General features: G+C 41.3%; 1 protein-coding gene and 1 pseudogene across 2 annotated transcripts; both read right to left on the minus strand.

Annotated features, from left to right (window-relative positions):
* Positions 1-27,343, minus strand: part of LOC134328691 (NACHT, LRR and PYD domains-containing protein 3-like) — a 1,194,473-nt pseudogene that overhangs the window by 790,283 nt on the left and 376,847 nt on the right.
* On the minus strand, positions 1,802-9,874 carry n6amt1 (N-6 adenine-specific DNA methyltransferase 1). Of its 2 annotated transcripts, XM_063010642.1 has the most exons (7): positions 9,800-9,874; positions 8,779-8,945; positions 8,383-8,469; positions 8,047-8,137; positions 7,874-7,957; positions 5,383-5,524; positions 1,802-2,428 (listed from the first exon to the last, which is right to left on the minus strand). In XM_063010642.1, the coding sequence occupies exons 2-7, from the start codon at positions 8,904-8,906 to the stop codon at positions 2,316-2,318; spliced, it is 645 nt and encodes a 214-aa protein (XP_062866712.1). In that variant the 5' UTR covers positions 8,907-8,945; positions 9,800-9,874; the 3' UTR covers positions 1,802-2,315. The 2 variants fall into 2 exon arrangements, with proteins under 2 accessions (XP_062866712.1, XP_062866713.1); XM_063010643.1 differs by lacking the exon at positions 9,800-9,874 and having other exon boundaries at positions 8,779-9,001.

Below are 27,343 nucleotides of genomic sequence, written 5' to 3' on the forward strand. Positions count from 1 at the left end.
TATGAGGCAGCAGTGGGGTGATAATGTGAAAGCAGTGGGGTGATTATGAGGCAGCAGTGGGGTGATAATGTGAAAGCAGTGGGGTGATAATGTGAAAGCAGTGGAGTGATTATGAGGCAGCAGTGGGGTGATGTGAAAGCAGTGGGGTGATGAGGCAGCAGTGGGGTGATGAGGCAGCAGTGGGGTGATGTGAAAGCAGTGGGGTGATTAGGCAGCAGTGGGGTGATAATGTGAAAGCAGTGGGGTGATAAGGCAGCAGTGGGGTGATGTAAAAGCAGTGGGGTGATTATGAGGCAGCAGTGGGGTGATAATGTGAAAGCAGTGGGGTGATAATGTGAAAGCAGTGGGGTGATTATGAGGCAGCAGTGGGGTGATAATGTGAAAGCAGTGGGGTGATAATGTGAAAGCAGTGGGGTGATTATGAGGCAGCAGTGGGGTGATGAGGCAGCAGTGGGGTGATGAGGCAGCAGTGGGGTGATGTGAAAGCAGTGGGGTGATTATGTGAAAGCAGTGGGGTGATGAGGCAGCAGTGGGGTGATGTGAAAGCAGTGGGGTGATTAGGCAGCAGTGGGGTGATAAGGCAGCAGTGGGGTGATGTAAAAGCAGTGGGGTGATTATGAGGCAGCAGTGGGGTGATGTGAAAGCAGTGGGGTGATTAGGCAGCAGTGGGGTGATCATGTGAAAGCAGTGGGGTGATAATGTGAAAGCAGTGGGGTGATGATGTGAAAGCAGTGGGGTGATGATGAGGCAGCAGTGGGGTGATGTGAAAGCAGTGGGGTGATTATGAGGCAGCAGTGGGGTGATGATGAGGGAGCAGTGGGGTGATGATGAGGGAGCAGTGGGGTGATGATGAGGCAGCAGTGGGGTGATGATGAGGCAGCAGGGGGGTGATGTGGCAGCAGTGGGGTGATGAGGCAGCAGGGGGGTGATGATGAGGGAGCAGTGGGGTGATGATGAGGCAGCAGTGGGGTGATGATGAGGCAGCAGGGGGGTGATGTGGCAGCAGTGGGGTGATGAGGCAGCAGGGGGGTGATTATGAGGCAGCAGGGGGGTGATTGAGGCAGCAGTTGGGTGATGATGAGGCAGCAGTGGGGTGATGATGTGGCAGCAGTGGGGTGATGATGTGGCAGCAGTTGGGTGATGATGAGGCAGCAGTGGGGTGGTGATGAGGCAGCAGTGGGGTGATGTGGCAGCAGTGGGGTGAAGATGAGGCAGCAGTGGGGTGATGAGGGAGCAGTGGGGTGATGATGAGGCAGCAGTGGGGTGATGATGAGGCAGCAGTGGGGTGATGATGAGGCAGCAGGGGGGTGATGTGGCAGCAGTGGGGTGATGAGGCAGCAGGGGGGTGATTGAGGCAGCAGTTGGGTGATTATGTGGCAGCAGTGGGGTGATGATGTGGCAGCAGTGGGGTGATGATGAGGCAGCAGTGGGGTGGTGATGTGGCAGCAGTGGGGTGATGATGTGGCAGCAGTGGGGTGATGATGAGGCAGCAGTGGGGTGATTGAGGCAGCAGTGGGGTGATGTGGCAGCAGTGGGGTGATGATGAGGCAGCAGTGGGGTGGTGATGTGGCAGCAGTGGGGTGGTGATGTGGCAGCAGTGGGGTGATGATGTGGCAGCAGTGGGGTGATTATGAGGCAGCAGTGGGGTGGTGATGTGGCAGCAGTGGGGTGATGATGTGATGTGGCAGCAGTGGGGTGATGATGTGATGTGGCAGCAGTGGGGTGGTGATGTGGCAGCAGTGGGGTGATAATGTGTTTTTGTTATTTCAGCTTAATTAAAAATAATTACAAAATGAAACAATTATAATTACTGTTTATTTCTTGACGTACATTTTACCCATCATGCTTTGCACATGTTCAATAAAAATAGATGGTGTAACAAATCAATGATATAAAGGACAGTTCAACAGTTTAGGGAAGGTCCTTTCATCTTCCTGCAAACAGAGGAAAGTTTGGAACCTCCTCACAGTTCCGCCACCGTACAGCTTTGGAATGAATCGGAACACCGACCGAAGCTTCGTTGACCGACGTCGGCGCCCGGGCGGCTGTTGACCGCAAGGGCACAAATTCCCACAGTCGTGCCACTGAAAAGATCTCGCAGAGGTCAGTCTGTTTAAATACTGTTCTATGAAACGGAGCGGTCAGATCGCTCAGGTGTCCAGATACTTCTGACCATCGGACGTACGTCTTCCCGGTTCTGTTCACGGCCGCGCGAGATGCTCCAGGTTCCCGTCGTTCTGTACAGGGTGTATCCGTGGCGACGGCACTCTTGCGTCACGGTGCTGCCGACGATGGTAACCGTGGTGACGGCGCCGTTACATCGCAGTCCGGCCGAAGCGCAGGACGGACAGTCGTTCGGGTCCGGCTCGCCGGGACCGACGCACCTCTCCTCTCAGACCGGACTCGGCCAGCAGAGACCGAATCTCCTCTGGATCAGAGAGAAAAGTCATATTAGCATTAGCCAAACATTAGCATCTCATTCCTACTTTACTAAGTCATATTCACACATTAGCATTAGCCAAACATTAGCATCTCATTCCTACTTTACTAAGTCATATTCACACATTAGCATTAGCCAAACATTAGCATCTCATTCCTACTTTACTAAGTCATATTCACACATTAGCATTAGCCAAACATTAGCATCTCATTCCTACTTCACTAAGTCATATTCACACATTAGCATCTCGTTCTTAGACCTTACTAGGTCGTAGCCACGCATTAGCATTAGCCATGAATTAACATCTTGTTCTTACACCCTACTAAGTTGTAGCCACACATTAGCATTAGCATCTCATTCCTACACTTTACTAAGTCATAGCTACACATTAGCATTAGCTACATATTAACATCTTGTTCTTATGTCTTACTAAGTCATAGCTACACATTAGCATTAGCTACACATTAGTATCTCGTTCCTAAGTCTAACCAAGGCGTAGCCACGCATTAGCAATAGCTAGACATTAGCATCTCATTCCTACGCTTTACTAAGTCATAGCTACACATTAGCATTAGCTACACATTAGCATCTCATTCCTACGCTTTACTAATTCAGTCTCACACTAGCATCTCATTCCTACCCTTTACTAAGCCATAGCTACACATTAGCATCTCGTTTTTGTCTTACTAAGTCATAGCAACACATTAGCCACGCATTAGCATTAGCTACACATTAGCATCTTGTTCTTACGTCTTACTAAATCATAGCCACGCATTAGCATTAGCTACACATTAGCATCTTGTTCTTACGTCTTACTAAATCATAGCCACACATTAGCATTAGCTATGAATTAACATCTTGTTCTTACACCCTACTAAGTTGTAGCCACACATTAGCCATGCATTAGCTTCTCATTCCTACACTTTACTAAGTCATAGCTACACATTAGCATTAGCTACATATTAACATCTTGTTCTTATGTCTTACTAAGTCATGGCTACACATTAGCATTAGCTACACATTAGTATCTCGTTCCTAAGTCTAACCAAGTCGTAGCCACGCATTAGCAATAGCTAGACATTAGCATCTCATTCCTACGCTTTACTAAGTCATAGCTACACATTAGCATCTCATTCCTACGTCTAAGTCGTAGCCACGCGTTAGCATTAGCTACACATTAGCATCTCGTTCTTAGACCTTACTAGGTCGTAGCCACGCATTAGCATTAGCTACACATTAGCATCTCATTCCTACGCTTTACTAATTCAGTCTCACACTAGCATTAGCCATGCATTAGCATCTCATTCCTACCCTTTACTAAGCCATAGCTACACATTAGCATCTCGTTTTTGTCTTACTAAGTCATAGCAACACATTAGCCACGCATTAGCATTAGCTACACATTAGCATCTTGTTCTTACGTCTTACTAAATCATAGCCACACATTAGCATTAGCTATGAATTAACATCTTGTTCTTACACCCTACTAAGTTGTAGCCACACATTAGCATTAGCCATGCATTAGCATCTCATTCCTACACTTCACTAAGTCATAGCTACACATTAGCATTAGCTACACATTAGTATCTCGTTCCTAAGTCTAACCAAGGCGTAGCCACGCATTAGCAATAGCTAGACATTAGCATCTCATTCCTACGCTTTACTAAGTCATAGCTACACATTAGCATCTCATTCCTACGTCTAAGTCGTAGCCACGCGTTAGCATTAGCTACACATTTGCATCTCGTTCTTAGACCTTACTAGGTCGTAGCCACGCATTAGCATTAGCCATGCATTAGCATCTCGTTCTTACGCCTTACTAAGTTAGAGACGCGCATTAGCATTAGCTATGAATTAACATCTTGTTCTTACACCCTACTAAGTTGTAGCCACACATTAGCATTAGCCATGCATTAGCATCTCATTCCTACACTTTACTAAGTCATAGCTACACATTAGCATTAGCTACACATTAGTATCTCGTTCCTAAGTCTAACCAAGGCGTAGCCACGCATTAGCAATAGCTAGACATTAGCATCTCATTCCTACGCTTTACTAAGTCATAGCTACACATTAGCATCTCATTCCTACGTCTAAGTCGTAGCCACGCGTTAGCATTAGCTACACATTAGCATCTCGTTCTTAGACCTTACTAGGTCGTAGCCACGCATTAGCATTAGCCATGCATTAGCATCTCGTTCTTACGCCTTACTAAATCATAGCCACACATTAGCATTAGCTATGAATTAACATCTTGTTCTTACACCCTACTAAGTTGTAGCCACACATTAGCATTAGCCATGCATTAGCATCTCATTCCTACACTTTACTAAGTCATAGCTACACATTAGCATTAGCTACATATTAACATCTTGTTCTTATGTCTTACTAAGTCATAGCTACACATTAGCATTAGCTACACATGAGTATCTCGTTCCTAAGTCTAACCAAGTCGTAGCCACGCATTAGCAATAGCTAGACATTAGCATCTCATTCCTACGCTTTACTAAGTCATAGCTACACATTAGCATCTCATTCCTACGTCTAAGTCGTAGCCACGCATTAGCATCTCGTTCTTAGACCTTACTAAGTCGTAGCCCCGCATTAGCATCTCGTTCTTACGCCTTACTAAGTTAGAGACGCGCATTAGCATTAGCAATAAATTAGCATCTCCTTCTGCCTCACTAAGTCGTAGCCACGCACAGTCAGTTAATGACTACTCTGAAGTCGAGCGGTTTGGTACGAACGCTGTCTGGACAGAAGTATTGGGACGCCCGCTTCCAATTCATTCGTTCCGGCCACGACGATCGCTAACGGGTATGAAGCAACAGTTTAGGGAGGGACCCGCGCCTGTTTTGGTGCGCGAGCTCTATAAAGACGCTCCTTTATCCGGACGGGCACAAAATTCGCAAGGTCAGGGGTTCGAATCCCCGCGCACCCACCTGGATCGTTATCGGACACGGTGACCAGGTAGAACAGACCGCGGCCGGACAGCAGCTCTGGAACCATGGGAAAAAATCGGTCCATCACCTCCCGGCCTCTTTCTCCTCCGGCCCAGGACGCCTCGATGCCCCGACTGCCCACCTGTACCGAACAAACCACGTCAACGCAAACCGCTCAAAAGTTTAAGGACGCCCTCACTTTCTACCGGGTAGGAACCTGTACCCACCGACCTCTCGGCTTTCTTCTACACGTCTCTGTTGCATCTTCCTTCCTAATCTAGTCATATCCACTTCCCTCATCATCATCATCTACTGCACACCTCCACCACTAACCAAAAGTATGTGGACGCCCATCTTCTTTATTGAATCCATGTGTGGCTACCCACTGACATCTTGGCGCACCTCGATCTCACTAAGGGAAAGAACTTTTTTTTTTTTTTACCTGTTTTTGCCCCCCTCCCCCAATTTTCAGTCTCACCTCTACTCTCGCAGACCTCCGCTATTAGCCAAAAGTATGTGGACGCCCTACTATCCACGCTTTTAAAGGGTTTTACTCCACTCCTATTACCAGCTGTAAACTATACTCACTGACATCCTGGCTTTCTTCTATCTTTGAGGTAAAGACCTGCACTTTTCACCCAATTTACTCCCAGTTTACTGCTGCAGACCTTCACTCCTAACCAAAAGTATGTGGACACCCATCATAACTATTGAATTCTTGCTTTTCCACACCTATTGGCTTTCTTCTACACTTTTCTGTTGCATTTACTCCCACTGTAATCATACCCAGTCTCACCTCTACTCTCGCAGACCTCCGCTATTAGCCGAAAGTATGTGGACGCCCTACTATCCACGCTTTTAAAGGGTTTTCCTCCACTCCTATTACCAGCAGTAAACTGTTCGCACTGACATCCTGGCTTTCTTCTACACTTTTCTGTTGCATTTACTCCCACTGTAATCATACCCAGTCTCACCTCTACTCTCGCAGACCTCCGCTATTAGCCAAAAGTATGTGGACGCCCTACTATCCATGCTTTTTAAGGGTTTTACTCCACTCCTATTACCAGCTGTAAACTATACTCACTGACATCCTGGCTTTCTTCTATCTTTGAGGTAAAGACCTGCACTTTTCACCCAATTTACTCCCAGTTTACTGCTGCAGACCTTCACTCCTAACCAAAAGTATGTGGACACCCATCATAACTATTGAATTCTTGCTTTTCCACACCTATTGGCTTTCTTCTACACTTTTCTGTTGCATTTACTCCCACTGTAATCATACCCAGTCTCACCTCTACTCTCGCAGACCTCCGCTATTAGCCGAAAGTATGTGGACGCCCTACTATCCACGCTTTTAAAGGGTTTTCCTCCACTCCTATTACCAGCAGTAAACTGTTCGCACTGACATCCTGGCTTTCTTCTACACTTTTTTTTGTTTATGTTGCATCTCCCCCCAATTTACTCCCAGTCTAGTGATATCCAGACCTCCACTATTAGCCGAAAGTATGTGGACGCCCTACTATCCATGCTTTTTAAGGGTTTTCCTCCACTCCTATTACCAGCAGTAAACTGTTCGCACTGACATCCTGGCTTTCTTCTATCTTTGAGGTAAAGACCTGCACTTTTCGCCCAATTTACTCTCAGTTTAGTGGTATCCAGACCTTCACTCCTAACCAAAAGTATGTGGACGCCCATTATAACCATTGAATCTGTGCATTTTATGGGTGTTTTCCACACCTATTGGCAACTGTAAACTGTATCCACTGACATCTTGGCTTTCTTCTATCTTTGAGGTAAAGACCTGCACTTTTCCACCTCTACTCCTATCCAAAAGTATGTGGACGCCCATCATAACTATTGAATTCAGTTAGTTTTTTTCCACACCTAAACTGTACCCACTGACATCTTGGCTTCCTTCTATCTTTGAGGTAAAGACCTGCACTTTTTTTTTTTACTTTGTGTTTTTCGCATCCCTGCAGACTTCCACTCCTAACCAAAAGTATGTGGACACCCATCATAACTATTGAATTCTTGCTTTTCCACACCTATTGCCCACTGGGATCTGTACCCACTGACATCTTGGCTTTCTTCTTCACTTTTTTTGTTGCGTTTCCCCCCAATTTACTCCCAATGTAGTCATATCCAATGTCAAACCTCTACTCTTAGCCAAAAGTATGTGGACGCCCATCTAATTACTGAATCCGTGAGTTTTATGGACAGTCTAAGGAAGGCTAGAGAAACTCCAGTGGCCTTTACAGAGCGCTGACACCAACCCTACTAAACACTTGAGGGACAAACTGGACTGTTGGAACGCGAATACTCTTGAATAAATGGGCACAGAGAAGCGGAGGCAGCTACAAGCCATTGATGCCTGTGGTGTGCATTAACACGAGCTCTGGGTAAAAGGAACAGTTGTCGCCTATCACTGACAGACTTGTTTATTTCTGTGGTATGAAGAATCGGGTAGCGGCGTGGCCTAGTGTTTGTTTACCTCTTCAGGCGGCGTAACGACGTACGGCGGGTTGAAGAGAAGAACGTCCACCGTTCCCTTTAATCTGGGCAGCAGGCAGGAGGTCTGAGGAGCGAGAGGACAAAAACGAACCCCTTACACACAGAGAGTCGAGGACAAACGCTAACACAGATAGAGAAGCGAGCGCGTCTCACCAGGTCTGTGACGAGCGGCTGCAGGTGGAGGTCGTTGCGGCGCGACGTTTCCTCCGTGCACCGCGCCGCCGCCGGGTTCACGTCCGTGCACCTTCAACACACACAGACAACATAAAGCATCGGACTGTCGGCTGTGCGACGATTGGCTAGTTTGAGAGAGGGGGGCGGGCTTTAGTGATTCCTCATAACTGCTGCAGTTGATGGGCGGTACTGCACAGACGGAGGACGGCGGCTCTCGGTGCGTGATACGGATCTCCAGAAGAGGCCCTTGTCGGTCGGGTAATCGGATATGACTAAATTGTGGGGATTGACTGAAACTGGCTCTCAGTTACTCACAGGTACAGCGCTGCAGGTCCGATCAGGGACGCCAGGAAAGCGGAGACCACGCCCGAGCCGCTGCCCACCTCCACACAAACGGCGGGTCTGAACACACAGAGAAAACCGTCAGGTTAGCAGCGCCAGGACAAAAAGAAAAATGGTCAGATTAGTTTTTAGTCTATACGCTCTGTAGATACCATGGCAACCATGGCAACTATTCAATTGTAAAAAGTGTCCTTGAGTGCGCTTAATTTAAACGTATTGAATAATAATTTAATAAATAAGTATTATTTATTTATTTATGCAAGTAAATGTAAAATGAGGCTACAATTGGCTGGGGAACAATTTAAATTATTAAATTTTATTTATTTATTTATTTATTTTTAGTTTTGGGGTCATTAAAAACTCACTCACTTGCTTCGCTGCAGCAGATCAGCATCTTTCTCCAGAGCATCGATCAACAGAAAGGAATCCTCGGCCGGCTCGTACACCTCCGAGAACGACCCACGACCGGCGTGGGAGTACAGAGGAGTCGGGAACATCACCTCAACATTTCAACCACCGCACCAGCACGTAAAGTACTGTAAACAGTGACAACGTGGCAGTATATATATATATATAAACTATTAATTAAAGTTACATATAAGTTGTAAATGTATACTGTATTATAAACTATTAATACATTAAACTATATATATTATATAATATATAAACCATTAATTAAAGTACATAATATAAACTATTAATAAATGTGTAAATATATACTAACTAACTATTAATTAACTAATAACTATTAATTAAATTTTATATTATATATATATATATATATAAATTAATTAAAGTACATATTATATATAAACTATTATTAACTTAAACTATATATATATATATATATATATATATATATATATACATATATTATAAACTATAATTATATAAGTATATATATATAATTAAACTATACATATATATATATATATATATATATAAATATAAACTATTAATTAAAGTACAAAATAAACTATTAATAAATGAAATTATATATATATATATATATATATATATATATATATATAAATATATATAAACCATTAATTAAAGTTCATATTTTATATAAACTACTATTAAATAAAACTTATATATATATATATATATATATATAAACTAAAGTACATATTACATATAAATTATTAATAAATGATAAATGTGCATATATAGTTTAATTTATTAATAGTTTACTTTTAGTAACAGATAAACTATCGTTATTTAACAAAACACATTAATACGTTTAAACTGCGAACTCAAAATTAGGACCTACTAACATTTATAATCTTTAGATAACTCGTCACACGCTGCGTTTCTTACAAACTAATGATTTATAACAAAATAATAAGAATATAAATAATAAATAAGTAAAGAATTTAAACAGCTTTACCTCACCGCTGTCCTCTGCTCTGTTTACACTACCGCGTGCACATGCGCAGCTCTTCCGGATCCGGGTACTCCCGCAAAGCATTCTGGGAGTTGTAGTTTTAACGCAGCTCGATTATTTACCGGTAAAGTTTTACTTGATTTTCTTACAAACATTAAATATTTGGTTATAATTCTTTCATTACTGTTTAATAATCAATAAAAATCCCCCTCCAGGGAACAACGACTGTCAATACTGTCAATCCAGCCTAATGACTACAGTACTCTGTAACAATGCTGTGAAATATAATCTCTCGGCTGTGCTATCAGCCGGCCTGGCACCTACACAGACACACGAGCGGACACATGACAGCGTTGAATGTTGTTTGGATTAGTAGAAAGCTTCAGTTTAGCCGTAATTTGACGCTAATAGTGAGTGTAGTTCTTTGTAGTGTCCAATTACCCTGAGTCGAGTTCATACACCGACGGGCACTGTGTACGGAGGGCCACACCCCCATCAGCATCATTCCTCAGCCCTGTGCAGGGGCCGCAGTCGCACCAGTTATGAGGACCTACGATCCGACTCTCTTACCCCCTAACCCTGAACAACAGCCAATCGTTGTTCATGCAGCCGCCCCGACTCTGGTGCGCTAGCGTACTTTACCGCCGCGCCACCTGAGCGGCTCAGACTATCGAGCGCCTTTAATCGAGCGTGCAGACTCGTAGGCTACTATTTTATGAGCTCACTAGATTACTCGCTTTATAGTCGGTGCCTGCGGTTCTGCTTCCTCCTCGCTGCGCTTACAGACTCGCGGACACCGGCCTACGCCGTAATTTAGCGTAAACAAACTCCCTCCCGGGTCCGTATTTAGGAATCCGTTTCATATGGTGCTGTTTTACTCGTTAACAGTCCCCACTCGGTCCGGTTAACAGACGCAGCAGGGACGTATAAAGCGCAGGCTGTAAAAACATACATTTTTTATGTCGGTACAGAGCGATAAAACAAACAAACTTGGGTTTAATTTCGGCTCCTCAGAGCAGAGCGCCAGGGTTTAATGAAGGCCCACACATAAAGTCGGCGAGGAAAAGTGCAAACGTAGCAGAAAAGATCTGGGCGCTTGGGTGGCGTACTCACGCCCACTACTGCTGGGGTGATCTGGGGTGCTATCGGCCGCTCGGGCGTCTGCACAGACATCATTGGCTATCGGTCGGGTCTATCCACAGTATATTAAACAGCAGGTAACAGTAAAAGCCAAGTCGGCAGAATATAGACGGTAGTTGTGGAGGCGAATAATTAGATTTGGCGCCCAGAAAAGTCCAAAAAGTGGTCAATCAATCTCAAAGCGCATAACAAACTCATAGAAACGCAACCGCAGTTGAATAAAACGACCAGCAGGGGGCAGCATTCCTCCGCTTCTAAACGCTTTTAGCTTTTTATATTTATTTTATTTATTTTTTAAATGTTTAGTCTGGCACTGAGCCGTGGAGAGAAGACAGAGAACAGAATCTCCAGCACTGGAATCTTATTTATTTCTCATATTAATGTCTTCTTTCCTTCTTTCCACACTTTTCACGCTAAGACTAAAAAAGGTACAAAACGTCTCAGGAAGGATGGTGGAGTAATCCACAAAATCAGTTCTCATTTCTACCACTGACACCTGGGACATTCTGTCTTCAGTATTGAATCTCCTGAGGGTACAGAGATCAGGACTTTTAACACTTTGACTGACTGATTTGTTAACATTTAAAATCAGTAGTGAGCTAGCCATGTTTTGCCTTTCAATAATAACCCACAAAGGCTCGTTTTTACACATTTTTATTACAAAGTTTGTTTATTAGGATTTTAACGTCATGTTTTACACTTTTGGTTACATTCATGACAGGAATGATCTTCACACAAGATTCTTCAGTTCACAAGGTTGTATCGAACACAGTCATGGACAATTTAGTGTCTCCAATTCACCTCACTTGCATGTTTTTTGGACTATGGGAGGAAACCGGAGCACCCGGAGTAAACCCACGCAGGCACGGGGAGAACATGCAAACTCCACACAGAAAGGACTCAGACCGCCCCACCTGGGGATCGAACCCAGGACCTTCTTGCTGTGAGGCGACAGTGCTACCCACTTAGCCACCGTGCCACCGTTATTTTATACATTTTTTATTTATTTGTTTATATTTATTTATTTGTATTTCTTTATATTTGTTTTATTTATGTTTAAATTTGTATTTATTTATTGTATGTATTTGTTTATTTATTTCTTTATATTTCTTTGTATTTCTTTATATTTATTTATTTTTAGTTGACCTTTTAATGCTTTGGCTGACCAATTTGATTGTACTTTGTAAATAAAAATACATTTAAAATCACCAGATCTCATCAGTTGTGGGATAGCAATATTTTGCCTTTCAATAATATTTTGGGTACAACAAATAAAAGGTGTCATTTATGTTTTTATGTATTTGTTAATTTATTTCTTTATTTTGGGTATTTGTTAATTTATTTATTTAAATGTATTTTTATTTACATTTATTTATTTTTATTTGTTTTTATTGATGTTTTTATTTATATCTATTTTTATTTATTTATTTGTTTGTTTATTTATTTCTTTATATTTATTTCTTTATTAATTTAATTCTTCATATTTATATTAATTTATATTATTAAATTAATTAATTTCTTTTTTATTTATGTTTATTTATTTATTTTTACTTGTTTATTTTCTTTGTATTTATCTATTTAATAATTCATTTTTATTTTTGTATTTTGGGAAGTCAGCCAATTAGGTCCATGGAGGCGCAGAGATTCGAACCCTGGGTCGCCAGATCTCATCAGCAGTGGACTAGCAATATTTTGCGTTTTAATAATAACCCACAAAGGATCCTTTTTAATCACAAAGTCCAGGGTACAACAAATGAAAGGTGTCAGTAGTTGCTGGGAGTGGTTGCCAGGTCCCCAATTTTCCTGCAAAATTCACCTAGCACCACAAGATACTTGTTACTAAAACTGTTGCTGTTAATATCTGTAATAGTTGTGACACGCCCACCTGCGGTACTTAGTTCGGCCTGGCAGCTGCAGGGGGCGCAGTTGGAAGGATAGAGTGCTTCTCTTTGAAATGCACTTTAAAGCAGTCTCTGCACCCAATCAAATGTTACTCGAAACACCTGAACACCTTTTAGTGTCTGTCTGGGATGCCTGGTTTGCAGCCAGACTTGATTACCTGTTTGGCCCTTTCGCTGGGGTTCTTTTGTAAATATGGAATATTTCGCTGATATTCAGATCACTGGTGGAGAACTTTCCGGGGTACCAGGGAGACCAGCGTCCACGTAGGGAGAGGTTGTGTCCACCAAGGACAGATCGGACTAGACAGACAACACCAATGTCCTGTGCAGGAAAGGTTAAATGCTAATGCTACCCACTCTACTCACTGCTGCGTCATGACCCTGACTTGGCCCTCGTCCACAGAAGGGTGTGTTTCACACTTCCCAGACTCGCCGGCCCCAAAAATCCGTCGGCAGAACGAGCGTGTAGGCGGGCGAGTGTGAGGAAATTAGCTCAGCAGCGCAGAGCTGAGTCGACATCTTCATTCTGCTTCTCAGTAAACTGAAGTCCTGGAAAGGCTGGTTGTGCTGAATACTTGGCAACGTGTCCTCAGACGCAGGATTTCCAATATTTCACAAGCTACAGGAGAAAAGCTAAGCTTAGCGTTGACCCGTACTCTGTTGTTTTTGGTGGAACCCCGTTTCCAAAGAAGTTGGGACATTCTGGGCTGACGTCTTTTCTCGGGAAGTCTGCGATTACTTCGGTGAGGCAGCGCCAGACCTCATTGTGTACGCCCTACGACAGTGTGTACGCTTGACTGGCCTGGCTGCAGTCCTAATCCGTCTTGTATTAAAAATGTAGGTGCGGCACGAAGAGGAGAATCAGACGACGGAAGCCAAGGGCAAAAATGGTAAATCGGTTCCAATAGCTACTGGCTAGACTGTTTAGCCCCACCCCCTTAGACGTCGGCCAATCAGATCCATGGGCTAGCAGTATTTTGCCTTTTAATAATAACCCACAAAGGCTCGTTTTTTTTTACAATTTATTAGGTATAAGTCCAGGGTACAACAAATTAAAGGTGTATTTGTTTTTTTTTAAATCTATTTTTATTTATTTATTTATTTTATGTATTTGTTTATTTATTTGTTTATTTCTTTTTACTTATTTATATTTATTTATTTACGTATATATATATATATATATATATATTTGGTTATTTATTTTTTAATTTAATTAAATATTAATTTATTTCTTTATAATTATATGAATTTATATATTTAATTAATTTTTTATTTATGTTCATTTATTTTAATAAACTCATAAATAAAAATAAATAAATAAACATTAATAAATAAATTAATTAATATAAAGATACAAATTTATATAAATATATTAATTAGGAAATAAATAAATATAAAGAAAAAATAAACTAATAAATAAATGCATACATTTATTTATTTATTTATCTTTATACTTATTTAATAATATTTATAATTATTTTTATGTATTTCTTTCTTTATATTTTTTTATTTATTCATATGAATTAATAAAAAAAAAATTTTCATTTATTTATTCATTTTTCTTTGTTTATTTTGGGGAGTACAATTATCAGTTCACACGGCGTCTGATGCACTCAGGGGTGCATTTAAAGATAAACGAAGCCAAGATTTCCTCGCACCAAAGCGTTTGGTGGTTCGAGCCAGACGTGGAAGTGAAACGTACTTCGCCCGGCGTTCATCATGCCGCAGCCCTGAACCTCGACTCGCTGATCGAAATTTATGAGGACGGGCCGTCGTTACTCCCGAAGCTCCGGCGATTTATCAGGAGGGAAACGGATGAAGAGAAGAGATGAAAGGAAATACGCTTCAACAGAGAAAAACAGAGCAACTTCAAACAGAGAACGACGAGCTTTCATTCTTATTTAAATATTTATAAAGTAGCAGACCGCTTCTTTTCACCTGTTAGTGGTGAGCTCTAGGTGCCCGGTTGGCCGATAAGTTCTGACAAGCTGACCGTTTTTTTGTTTTTTCCAGAGACGTTTTGATCAGCAAAATAATCTCTGCAGACAAATATTGCTGCAGCTGGCAACAATTTATGTATTTATTTTTCTCTATTATCTATTTATTTATTTTTTATTTACAATATTAATTAGTTAATATTTTTGTGTATATATTTATTTATTTGTGTAATTATTTATTTCTTTTATGTATTTGTTTATTTATTTCTTTATATTTATATATTTACTTATATTTATTTATATTTAATAAATAATTAATTTATTTTTATTTATGTATTTATTTGCATATTTATTTTTTTGTATCTATTTTTATTTCTTTATATTACTTTATTTGTTTATTTCTTTCTTTAAATTTATTTATTTGTTTATTTATTTCTGTACATTTATTTATTTGTTTATTTATTTCTTTATATTAATTTCTTTATATTTATTAATTGATTTGTTTACATTTATATTTAATAATTTATTTTTATTTATGTATTTATTTATTTGTGTATTTATGTATTTTTATTTTTTATATTTATTTATTTGTTTATTTATTTCTTTATAATAATAATTTTTAAAAATATATTTATTTATTTGTATTTTTTATTTTTATTTGTTTATTTAATTTAATTATTGATTCATTTTGAAAATTTTAATAAATCCTATATAAAAATAACAAAACAAAAAAATAAATGGATAGATTGATAGCTAGCTGAAGTTGTTAGCTTGGACCGCGTACTGTATTACGTATCTCTTAGTGCATGAGCTAAAAGCTAATAACCGTTTCAAACCAGACGTCTAACCAGTTTTTGATTCTTGTGTAGCCTAAGCTAGTAATCTGGGCAGCTCTGAGTGTACAATAAACGATACAATTGGTTGAAAGTGTCACATGACCTTCTTCAACCCCAATTTCAAAAAATTTGGATGAGCGGGTGTTTGTCCGCGTGCCCTCTGCGTACGTGCGGATCTGCACAAGCTAGCAAGGATTACAGCACCAGAGGGCGTCTCTTGTCAGAATTTAGATTGACAACAGGAAGTCGGGCTAATCTGGTCGAGTGAAAATGTCGAGTGTTACCTGAGGCGACGACGCTCTTCAGCACAGAGATTCCCATGATGCAACTGAAGGATGCTTCTGGGCGTATCGGGACCGGGGCGAAGCAAGTGGGGACGAGTGTCTGTTTGTTTGGATGTGCAGCTAATCAGGTGATTTACGGAGTCACATGCTACACCTTGAGCTCTCAAGTCCGTCCCTCAGGGAAGGAACGTCTTATCAGCTACGACCGAACGAGACCCGACCGGACCGTCAGCCGTCTCGTGAGCCTCTCGAACCCCAACTCCAGGTTAATCCAGCGATCGCTAATGGCTGTATGGAAACGTAAACTGTTCTTATGAGAAATGTGTTTTTCTTGGCGAGCCGTGTGTATGTTTAACGTGAGTTCTGCGCCGTGAACGTACAAGGCAGCATAGAACTAAAAGAGACCACCAACAGCGGAATACAAAAGAAATATAGGTGGTGCGACGGTAAAGTATGTTAGCCTGCTACCGCTAAGATTTTGGGATCCGGCTGTGCTGCCCGCCGGTCGGACATGTCACTTTTTGATCAGCGCAATAATCTCTGCAGACAGATATAGTTGCAGCTGGCACAGCGGGCGGGACTTGTCATAAAGCCATATTGATTAGCTAACTCCATCCTTTTAGAGGGATTTTTAATTATTTATGTATTTATTTTTATTTATTTTTTATTCATTTATTTATTTTATGTATTTGTTTATCTATTTCTTTATATTTATTTATTCAGATTTATTAGTAATTATTTTTTTATATTTTTTTATTTTAATTAATTTATTTATTTCTATCTATTTTTATTTATTTATTTGATTTATTTGTTTATTTGTTTTTTTATATTTATTTTTTATATTTATTAATTAATGAATTCATTCATTTATATTTATTTATTTTTTATATATATGTATTAATTTATTTTGTTTTTGTTTATTTCTGTATATTTATTTATTAGTTTATTTTTTCTTTATATTTATATTAATTAATTAATTATTTATTAATCAATTATTTTTACTTGTTTATTTTATTTTTATTTATTTTTTTATTTCTGTATATTTATATATTAGTTTATTTTTTCTTTATATTTATTTATATTAATTAATTAATTATTTTATTTATATATATTATTATTCTGAATAAATAAAATAAATGAAATGAATATGAAAATGAATAAATAAATAAATAAATGGATAGCTAGCTGAAGTTGTTAGCTTGGATCGTGTACTGTATTCTTACGTAGCTGTTAGCTAATAACTGTTTCAAGGAACTCTCTCCCAACTTAAGGAAATACGGAGATGGGGGTGGGTGGGGGGGTGTTCACATGAAAAACTGCTAAGTCGTTCTAGTCATTTTCTGTATATAATAATAAAAGCCAGAGACGTACACGTTCTTATTCAGCTGCAGGCTAACGAAAGGACCTCGATCCATCATCTGTGCTCATGCTAACCTCTGATGTGTAAACACATGTGTACAGTTTACACATCAGCCTGAATCCAGATGTGCTGAAGTGCTGAAGTCGGGTAAACAAACAGATCTGCGTCACACTTGAGTGTTCTTGAGGATGTGCTTCAGGCCCGGCAGCGATTCAATCCTTCAGCTATCCGTGTTGTGATTTGGGTTTTAAGACCCGGCGTCTCCGGCCTGGATCCCCACAGCGCTCACACACACACACACACACACACACACACACACACACACACACACACACAGTGATTTACGTCCCAATAAAAGACCTCAGGTCTCATTTCTGTCGTCAGCTGTACATGCACACGCGTGTGGCTCGTTTTATAGCCGTGTGGAAAAGTTAATAGAGAGCATGTGACCCTGAAATATACAACCGAGGGTCTATAGTATATAATTATATATAATAGTATATCATTGAGTTATATATCTTTATTATGTAAAGACTCACCTCTCATTTTGTTCTTGGCTAATTGTATTCATTTATTTTGTAAGCTTGTGCAGGTAAAAGAGGTTTAAAACTTTCTATGCTGCTTCAAATTTGGTTCTTTAATAAAGTTTAATATAGACTTTGCAACCCAGTATGGAGCGCTGTAGGAAAAATAGATACTCCATGATGTGTGAGGTATTAAAATACTATTATCAGTATTACTATTATTATTATTATCATTATTATTAGAGATGCATGAGTACCGATACTGGTGTCGGGTATTTGCCCGATACCGCGCTCATTAACTCGTACTCGTACTCGCAAACGAGGCTCCGATACTAAACATCCGATACCGTGTGCCTAGTGCACGTTGCTGCGTTCACACTCTCACGATGCCTGGTTCACACTCCACGATTTTTGCCCTGATTTTCGCTCGGCGCTCGGCAACCGGATCGAGTTTTCTAGCACGTCAGATATCTGATCTGAGATGTGCGACTGGGAATGAGTGACATGTCGAACAGCCATACGGTGGCAGGATACGGTGTGAGGGGAAGCGCAGGAGAGGAGTGTAAACAGGTGGGACAGGGGGATAATATAGTTTATATCAGAATACATCAGCACACACACACACACGTTTTACAGTATTTCTGACCTGATCGTTCTCTACAAAACATAACAACAAAACACCAACATTGCAAAAATATTTATTAACCTCCAACTCATTAACTCCATTAACTCATTAACTCCATCATTCTAAATAGGTATTGGTATCGGTATCAGCAAGTACAAACAAACAAAATGGTATTGATGCATCCCTAATTATTATTATTATTATTTTTTTTTTTCATGTATTTTGTTATTATTATTATTATTATTATTATTATTACTATTGTTATTATTATTATTTTATTATCATTATTATTATTATCATTATCATTATTATTATTAATAATAATTATTATTATCATTATTATTATTATTATTATTATTATTACTGTTATTATTATTATAAACATTTATTATTATTATTATTTTTATTATCATTTTTATTATTATTATTATCATTATTTTTATTTTTATTTTTTTATTATTATTATATTTTTTATTATTATTATTATTATTATTACTATTAGTAATAATAATATTATTAATATGATTACTAATATTATTACATTATTATTATTATCATTAATATTATATTCTTCTTCTTATTATTATTACTATTATTATTATTTTGAATAATATAAACTAATCATGTAATATAGATGTAAGAAACACAGTGTAATGCTAACATGCTAACATGCTTGGTTACATAAGGTCACTCATTCTGTTGCACAGTTAGAACAGAACGGCTCAGATCTGGACTGTCACGCCTCTGACGTCTGTAGAAGCACCGAGCTGATTATTTATTACAGGAAACACGATGAGTCTCGACTTCTGGTTAACGGGTTTGTGTACAGGACACAGCCGGTGCTAGCGATACTCATCCGAGTAGCTGCTTTCATTACAATAACAACAGAAACAGCAGCAATACATCTGCTGGTGTGCATAGAGTAAAGGGGGAAAATAAGTGACCAAGGGGTCAAAATGTTACATACACAGCAAAAAGTCCAGTGTTGAATTAACTCCCACAGAGTTGATTTTAACACTTTTTCAGGGTTTATATACTGTAGCTCCACACTCTGCAGAGTTAAATCAACACTTTCAAAATAGTTAAATGTTTAACACCATGTCAGAGTTCCTATTTAACTCATAAAACAGAGTTAAAGTAACACTAAGGGTACAAAATTTGGACAAAATTGGACCATGGTAGCCTAGTGGGTAGAGCTTTGGGCTATCAACCGGAAGCTTGGCGGTTCAAATCCAGGCTCTGTTATGCAGCCACTGTTGGGTCCTATCTAAACATAACACTGCTTTGAGTTTACTATTTCAGTAGTGTTTATTTAACTCCCTACATTATTCTTCTAATAATTAGAAGAATTAATTCCAATACACCAAATAATTTTCAAAAATAACATTTATTTTTCCTGGTCGTGGCAGGTGAAAATGCAAAAGCAACAACATGGAGGCCATTTGTTGGTCATAGGCTGAAGACAAAGTCACAATCAAATAATGGAAAATTGATCAAATTTAATACTTTTACAGAGAGGTGTTGAGTTTTGAAATGTCTATCTATTGGTCATATTTTCCCCCAAATCAGATCAACTTAGAAACAGAGAATAAACAAACTAGATCTTAAACTCTAAAATAATGAATGCTTAAATTAATGCAAAAAAGGCTGCAATTATCAGGTTGGATTCAACTTTGTCATTGTGCAGAGTACAAGTACAGAGCCAACGAAATGCAGTAGCCTCTAACCAGAAGTACAAGATAGAGATTATTTACATAAAATACAGTTAAAGTGCAGTAGTGTCCAGATAAGTAAAAATGAAGAGACATATTAAGAACAGTAAACAGACAATGATTGTCCAGTGTAGTTATGAAAGGTGAAAATTATAGCAAATGCATTAAAAACACACAAAACACACGTCGACTCAAGATCACTTCCTGGTGGACTTTCTGCTGACTGCAACACATGACGCAGCTCTGGTGTTGAAGTGAGCCTCTTGACCTCTTTTATGATATTTGGCTTGTAGAACGCATCCCATTTCTGAAGCATCCTGGAGGATGTCTCGTCATCAAACAGGAGAGTGAAGTCTTGATCAACCTTTAATTAAGAATTTTAAACTACTAGTTGCACTACTACTGTACATTAAATGCTTAATTTCAACCCAGTAAAAACATCATTCCAAACTTACCAATCCTTTTGTATCCAGAAATCTTGGGAAGGTGGAAAGGATATCAGCACTTCTGCCTGGATCATTAACAAGTTTCTGGCGGCGCTGAAAAATCTCCCTCATCCTCCTCTCAGATTCGCATTTAATCTGAAAAGAGATTAAATATCTAATTTAAATTCATGCAATTGTCATGCAGTTATACTAAACATAAAATAACCCAAAATAAACTTCCATCACACATCCACACACACTGTATATCATGCTGCTAAACAGAACAAAGAGCTCTTGCATTAGGTTAAATAAGGACAAAATCAAGGGAATAGGTGGGACCAGGTGATATCAATTAAGCAAGTGAACAGAAAACAATAAATTCAGTGAAAAGGTAAACCATTAAATAACTTTTTTTTTTAAGTTAAGTTTTTTTAACCATTTTACCATCAGATATGTTAACCATTTGTCCAGAATAATCATTGAAAAAAAGAACACAAAACAACTACAGTACACAGTTCCCCAGCAGGCAGGAAGAAAAGTCATTTAGCTTGCTAACCTAGCGGACTAGACGGCTAAACATGCAAACAAACAAAAAATCACACAGGACCAAAAGCAGTTGATTGAACCTAAGTGGCAGCAATCAGCTGCAGTCAACAGAAACGTTCTCTCTCACTCTCACACACACATCCTTCAGTACACCTGTGTTTTAGACTGACAATATCATCATCAATGTATACTTTCATTAAGACTGAATTAATTACACTTACCGCGTAAACTTGAGAAGAGGAAAATGGTGCCGTCATCTCCTTGTCTCCAACTGAAGAAGTAAAATGCATGGGCGGAGTTTAATTAAATCTAAATGCATGGGCGGAGTTTAATTAAATCTCTGTGGAGTTAGGTTAACACCTGTATAATCAACTCTGCCAAATAACTCCAACACTGAACACATTTTAAATCCGAATGTGTTAAAATGACACTTTGAGAGTGAAAATCAACTCTGATATGTTTAACTCTCCAGTTTTTGCTGTGTACACTTGTAGGAGGTGACTTCTCTGTGCCCATATACGCAGGGCTAGTTTACCCTATCATCTGAAATCGTCAGCTTCGTTAACCAAGGCCGTCTGGACAAACAACCGGCCATGAGAACAAAGTACAAGGAACAGCGGTCTCTGTCTTCAGGCGACTGGAAGACAAAAGCAGGTTGCCAGATTTCACACTTTGCGGCTGCTGTCGCTGCTGCCACCCCACCCCTGATTGAAAAGGGCCACAGAGAATCGCTTTCTTTTCACCTGTAAGGGGCGGAGTCTCACAGAGCCATGCACTACCATCAGCAAGCAGACGTCCTCTGTAGGCACCTCGACTTGCCTCAGCGACGAGGAACCCTAATCGGCAACTGTCCCTCCCTCTAGGGACAAACGGCCAATCGTGTGTCTGGTCAGCTGGTACTTTGAGAGCTCAGGATCGCAGCACTGGTGTGGGGTAGCTATTTAGGGTAGATATGCCTTAATTTGTTTGATTTTTTTATAAGCTTTGAAGTAGCGCCAGCCAGACCTGATGGAGACGGGTCTCTGTTTTTGTGATCTTGCCCATGCTGTGGTTCGCGGTACTGTGTAAAAACACAACATTAAACTCCCTCTTTACATGCCAGTACAGTTATTTATCACAGTCTTACGCCCACTCCTCTCCGGACGCCCGCCGTTCGACCACAGCGACCTCAGCGGACCCGATGGCGTCTCTGTTAATTGCTTTCCCTTTGTGTTGTGGAGTTGAGGTTTTCTTCTTGTGGTGCCTCCTCAAGCCCACGCCGTGCGACGGTTGAGTCAGTGCTTTTCCAACCCTACCCATGACTTCCTCTTTCTACGTAAAGCCTTGGACACAATCGTGCTGCAGACCAAGATCAGAAAGAACAAAGGAAGCATCCTCATCATCGGCTTGTTGATGCGACAACAGGGCAAGCAAACCCCGGTGGAACAGATCACCAGAAGTTCCCGAGTCAGCCGGATCTCCTCCATGCTCTTGAGACCCTCCTGCAATCCTATTCAGGTTACACTACCTGTGCAACCTGAATGGCCTGCAGGTGCCGCCTCATGCTACCGGCAGTCACAAGGATGCTAGCAAAATGAAATGCAAGCTAGAGAAGAACCAGCCAGGAAGGATAAAGAGAGAGGAATTGGAAGTAAGGTTCGGTCGACAGCCAGGCATATCAGTAAATCGGAGGAATCAGTCCTGAGCTGAGTCCTAAGTGCTCCCAGGTGCAGCAAGCAGAGAACAAACCCTGCAGATAGCAAAGTGGCATCAGAGCTACTCGGTCCACCAATGTGCTGCAAACCAAAAGCTTTCTGGAGAAAGAAAATAGGAACCAAGACAAAGGGTAGCGGCAACAGAAACCCATAAAAAATGCTCGACAGAAGGTGCTGCCAACACCATAACGCTTGGTCCTGGGTTGCACCCTTTGGGAAGAATGACCTATAAAGACCATAACCTCTAAAAATTTGCATATCCTCGGTGTTGAGCCTGAAGAGGCACTCAGGGACAAGAAAGGCTATCAGACTTCAGGAGCAGAACTTCTGGAACTCACACAGCGATCACCAGGAAACTTAGAAAACAATCAGCTACTCAGTCCACCAATGTAGTGCAACCCAAAAGCCTTCTGGAGAAAGGAGAGAGGAACCAAGAAAACAGGTAGCTGCCATAGCATAGACATAAGGTATACATACTCAAGACAGAAGGTGCTGCTAACACCACAACGCTCGGTCCTGGATTGCATATCCCAAACAAAAACCAGGAACACAGTTGCCCCTAAACCATCCACCATCATTAAGACAGAAGACCCGAGCATTCTGGACTTCCCCAAAACCAGTGCTGCACTGGAGGCAGATCTGTCAAAGACATCCAACCCCGCACAGATGAAAGTGAGTCAGCGCTAAATCGTCCGTGAAACCGCAGGAAGGAAAAAAGCCCTTCCTCCGATTCCAAAACGACTCGCTTCCCATCCCACTCCGGGGTCTCGACCCCCTGGAAAAGGGATCGGAAACCGTTCAGGAGCCAAACCCTGTAGGTGATGGACGTCATCGTTTGTAGAGGCGGATGTGAATCCTCGGCTTCAGTTCATGGATCTGTTTGGCTTCATGAATCAGCTTCATGAATCCAAGAAGTAATCAAAAGGTTGCTGGTTCAAGCCCCGCCACTGCCAGGTTGCCACTGTTGGGCCTTTAAGCAAGTCCCTTAACCCTCGATTTCTTAGACAGTATACTGTACTGTAATTCGCTTTGGAAAGCCAAGGGAGGCTGATGGCGCCAACTGTAGGTGGCTGTTACCCACCTCCCCCCACCACCACCTCTCCATGTTTGTTGGATTACCCATTCAAACTAGACCAATGGTGTACCTTAAAGGAAGCACATAATCGCCCTCACCCTCCTAACTGGTAGCTGTTGAAGACTTGGCTCGTATAGGATGCAGGTTCGCTATGTGTCCAGGAGTCCAAAAGAGCGTATTTGGATTTGTAGCATTGCTATTGCAATACCTTGTCTAGGAGGAAGCATGTGCTGGCCACTTATGGACATAAGTAATGGGACACCCCCTATTAATGACTGAATTCAAGTGTCTCAGCCACAGTTTCATCCGGGTGTAATAAATCGATCATGTCAAGGGAATTATAGACTTCCTTTGCAGCAGCAGCAGTTTAGGGAAGGGCCTTTCCTGTTCCAGCATGAAGGATGAAAGAAAGGACAATCAGTCCAACGGACAAATGATTCATTTATTAGTCTCGGTTGGCTCTCTTTTATAACAAGCGTTTTATTCCTGGAACGGGAACAAGAACAGGAAACCTTGCCCTACTCTTGGAATGGAATTTGAGAGTCGGGGCTACCTTGACTCTGGAAGTCTGGAGAAGGGAAGTCACAGAGGCATCACGAATGGGAAGTAAGCAACACCCCGATGATGTCCAGTGTCCGACTGCAGGAAATGAGAAACCTGCGACCTAACCCTAACCCTAGGCCCTCGAGTAGTCAAAGGTAACAAGGGCGCAGACCTTAAGGATCTTGAGAGCCATTGATGCCAGCGTAAGGACCAGCGTCAGGAAGCTAACACTAAAATAATGTGTGAAACGTTCTAGCTGCTGCATTTTGAGCGAACTGTCATGCCTTTCGGTAAATACCAAACTACAGTGCACCAAAGAAATCCAGACTAGAAGCAATGAGACCATGATTAGGTCTTACAGGTACATAGAATTTGTAAATTGCTAGCAGTTAATGCTTTGTAGCTTTTATAGGTGCTAAAAATTGGTTCATGTCAAGTTCTAGACTCCTAGAATGGGGTGACACAGTGGTGCAAAGGGTAGCGCTGTCACCTTACAGCAGAGATGTTCACAGGTCACAAAATACAAGTCTGAGTCGAGTCACGAGTCTTTAGGCTAGAGTCCGAGTCGAGTCACGAGTCTTTACGCTAGAGTCCGAGTCGAGTCACGAGTCTTTACGCTAGAGTCCGAGTCGAGTCACGAGTCTTTAGGCTAGAGTCCGAGTCGAGTCACGAGTCTTTAGGCTAGAGTCCGAGTCTAGTCACGAGTCTTTAGGCTAGAGTCCGAGTCGAGTCACGAGCCTTTAGGCTAGAGTCCGAGTCGAGTCACGAGTCTTTAGGCTAGAGTCCGAGTCTAGTCACGAGTCTTTAGGCTAGAGTCCGAGTCGAGTCGCGAGCCTTTAGGCTAGAGTCCGAGTCGAGTCGCGAGTCTTTAGGCTAGAGTCCGAGTCGAGTCGCGAGTCTTTAGGCTAGAGTCGGAGTCGAGTCGCGAGCCTTTAGGCTAGAGTCCGAGTCGAGTCGCGAGTCTTTAGGCTAGAGTCCGAGTCGAGTCGCGAGTCTTTAGGCTAGAGTCCGAGTCGAGTCGCGAGCCTTTAGGCTAGAGTCCGAGTCGAGTCGCGAGTCTTTAGGCTAGAGTCCGAGTCTAGTCACGAGTCTTTAGGCTAGAGTCCGAGTCGAGTCGCGAGCCTTTAGGCTAGAGTCCGAGTCGAGTCACGAGTCTTTAGGCTAGAGTCCGAGTCTAGTCACGAGTCTTTAGGCTAGAGTCCGAGTCGAGTCACGAGCCTTTAGGCTAGAGTCCGAGTCGAGTCGCGAGTCTTTAGGCTAGAGTCCGAGTCGAGTCGCGAGTCTTTAGGCTAGAGTCCGAGTCGAGTCGCGAGCCTTTAGGCTAGAGTCCGAGTCGAGTCGCGAGCCTTTAGGCTAGAGTCCGAGTCGAGTCGCGAGTCTTTAGGCTAGAGTCCGAGTCGAGTCGCGAGTCTTTAGGCTAGAGTCCGAGTCGAGTCGCGAGTCTTTAGGCTAGAGTCCGAGTCGAGTCGCGAGCCTTTAGGCTAGAGTCCGAGTCGAGTCGCGAGTCTTTAGGCTAGAGTCCGAGTCGAGTCGCGAGTCTTTAGGCTAGAGTCGGAGTCGAGTCGCGAGCCTTTAGGCTAGAGTCCGAGTCGAGTCGCGAGTCTTTAGGCTAGAGTCCGAGTCGAGTCGCGAGTCTTTAGGCTAGAGTCCGAGTCGAGTCGCGAGTCTTTAGGCTAGAGTCCGAGTCGAGTCACGAGTCTTTGTGCTAGAGTCTGAGTCAAGTCATCAATGTAATCTACATAAAACATATATTGGAAATGTAGTGTAGAAATAAACAAATAATCTGTAAGTTCAGATAAAAAATAACAACAGATTAGCGAGTGTATTTAGCCGTTTTACTTCGTGCCTTTACTTTCCTGGGTACCAGTTAAAGCTTCAACTGACGTTTTGTTTTCACTGCAAAACAAAAGCGCGATAAATCACGACACAGCTGCCCAAATCCCAAACACAGCAAAAAATCCATAACCATTGCTTACCTGAGCTTCTGTTCTTCCAGATGCTATTAAATTTATAAGCGTGCGTCCCATTAGGAATATAATTATTTTGTAAATGCGCTTATAATTAAAAACCTCCAAACTTTTCCCAGTTAGAAAGCCGATCAAGCATTTTATTGACACGTCATCTGTGTGACGCAAACTGAATACATGCAAATAATATTTATATAATAATATTATATAAATATAAAAATAATAATATAATAAATATATAATTTCTTTTTTTTTTCTTTTTTTTTAATGCATTTTCTCCCCATTTTCCTCCTGAATTAGCGACTCAATTTTTGTCTTCCGCTGCTGAGAGACTCCAGATTGCATCCGAGGAGAGCACGTCGCTGCACACGCCTCTTCCGACACGTGCACAGCCCTCCTCCTCTCGCCCCTCCACTCTGCACAGGCGTCTCTTCCTCCAATCAGGGTCGTTACACAGCGTATGAAGACCCACCCACCCCACACATGGTCCGGCCCCCACCCTGCAGATACGGTGGCCAATTAGTATCTGCTGCAGGCACTGCCAATTATGCCCGCCAGATGGCGCCCAGCCGACCGGTGGCAACACCGAGTTTCGAACCGAGGAGTTCAGAAACTCGGTACAGGTGTGCTAGCGGAATATCCCGCTGCGCCACCTGGGCGCATAACAATTCTTACTAACAATTACAATCAAAATCAGAAGGTCTGATTGGTTCAGAAAGTGGTTCTTCCAATCATTAGCGCCAATTCTGTAGGAGCGTTCAGTTCACATTAGCTGTTCCAGTGAAGTGCACTACGTAGGGTATTCCACCATTTGAAGTGAGCGGAAGCTGGCTGGAACATTTACACATTGCGTGCGTTGCGGATTAAAACGGCCGGAGCGTTATTATTATTATTATTATTAGAATAAAATACATAATTAATTGTCACAGGTAACTAATGTTAAACATGATGATGCTAGTGACTCTTGTGTGCACAAGT

Source organism: Trichomycterus rosablanca, chromosome 15, assembly GCF_030014385.1.
Source record: "Trichomycterus rosablanca isolate fTriRos1 chromosome 15, fTriRos1.hap1, whole genome shotgun sequence".
Lineage (NCBI taxonomy): Eukaryota > Metazoa > Chordata > Actinopteri > Siluriformes > Trichomycteridae > Trichomycterus > Trichomycterus rosablanca.

Coding starts and splice junctions, on each gene's coding strand:
- n6amt1 (XM_063010642.1), bottom strand. CDS start 8,906: ATGTTCCCGACTCCTCTGTACTCCCACGCCGGTCGTGGGTCGTTCTCG. Junction 8,470..8,778: donor GATCTGCTGCAGCGAAGCAA/GTGAGTGAGTTT, acceptor CTGTGTGTTCAG/ACCCGCCGTTTGTGTGGAGG. Junction 7,958..8,046: donor AGCCGCTCGTCACAGACCTG/GTGAGACGCGCT, acceptor CTCGCTCCTCAG/ACCTCCTGCCTGCTGCCCAG.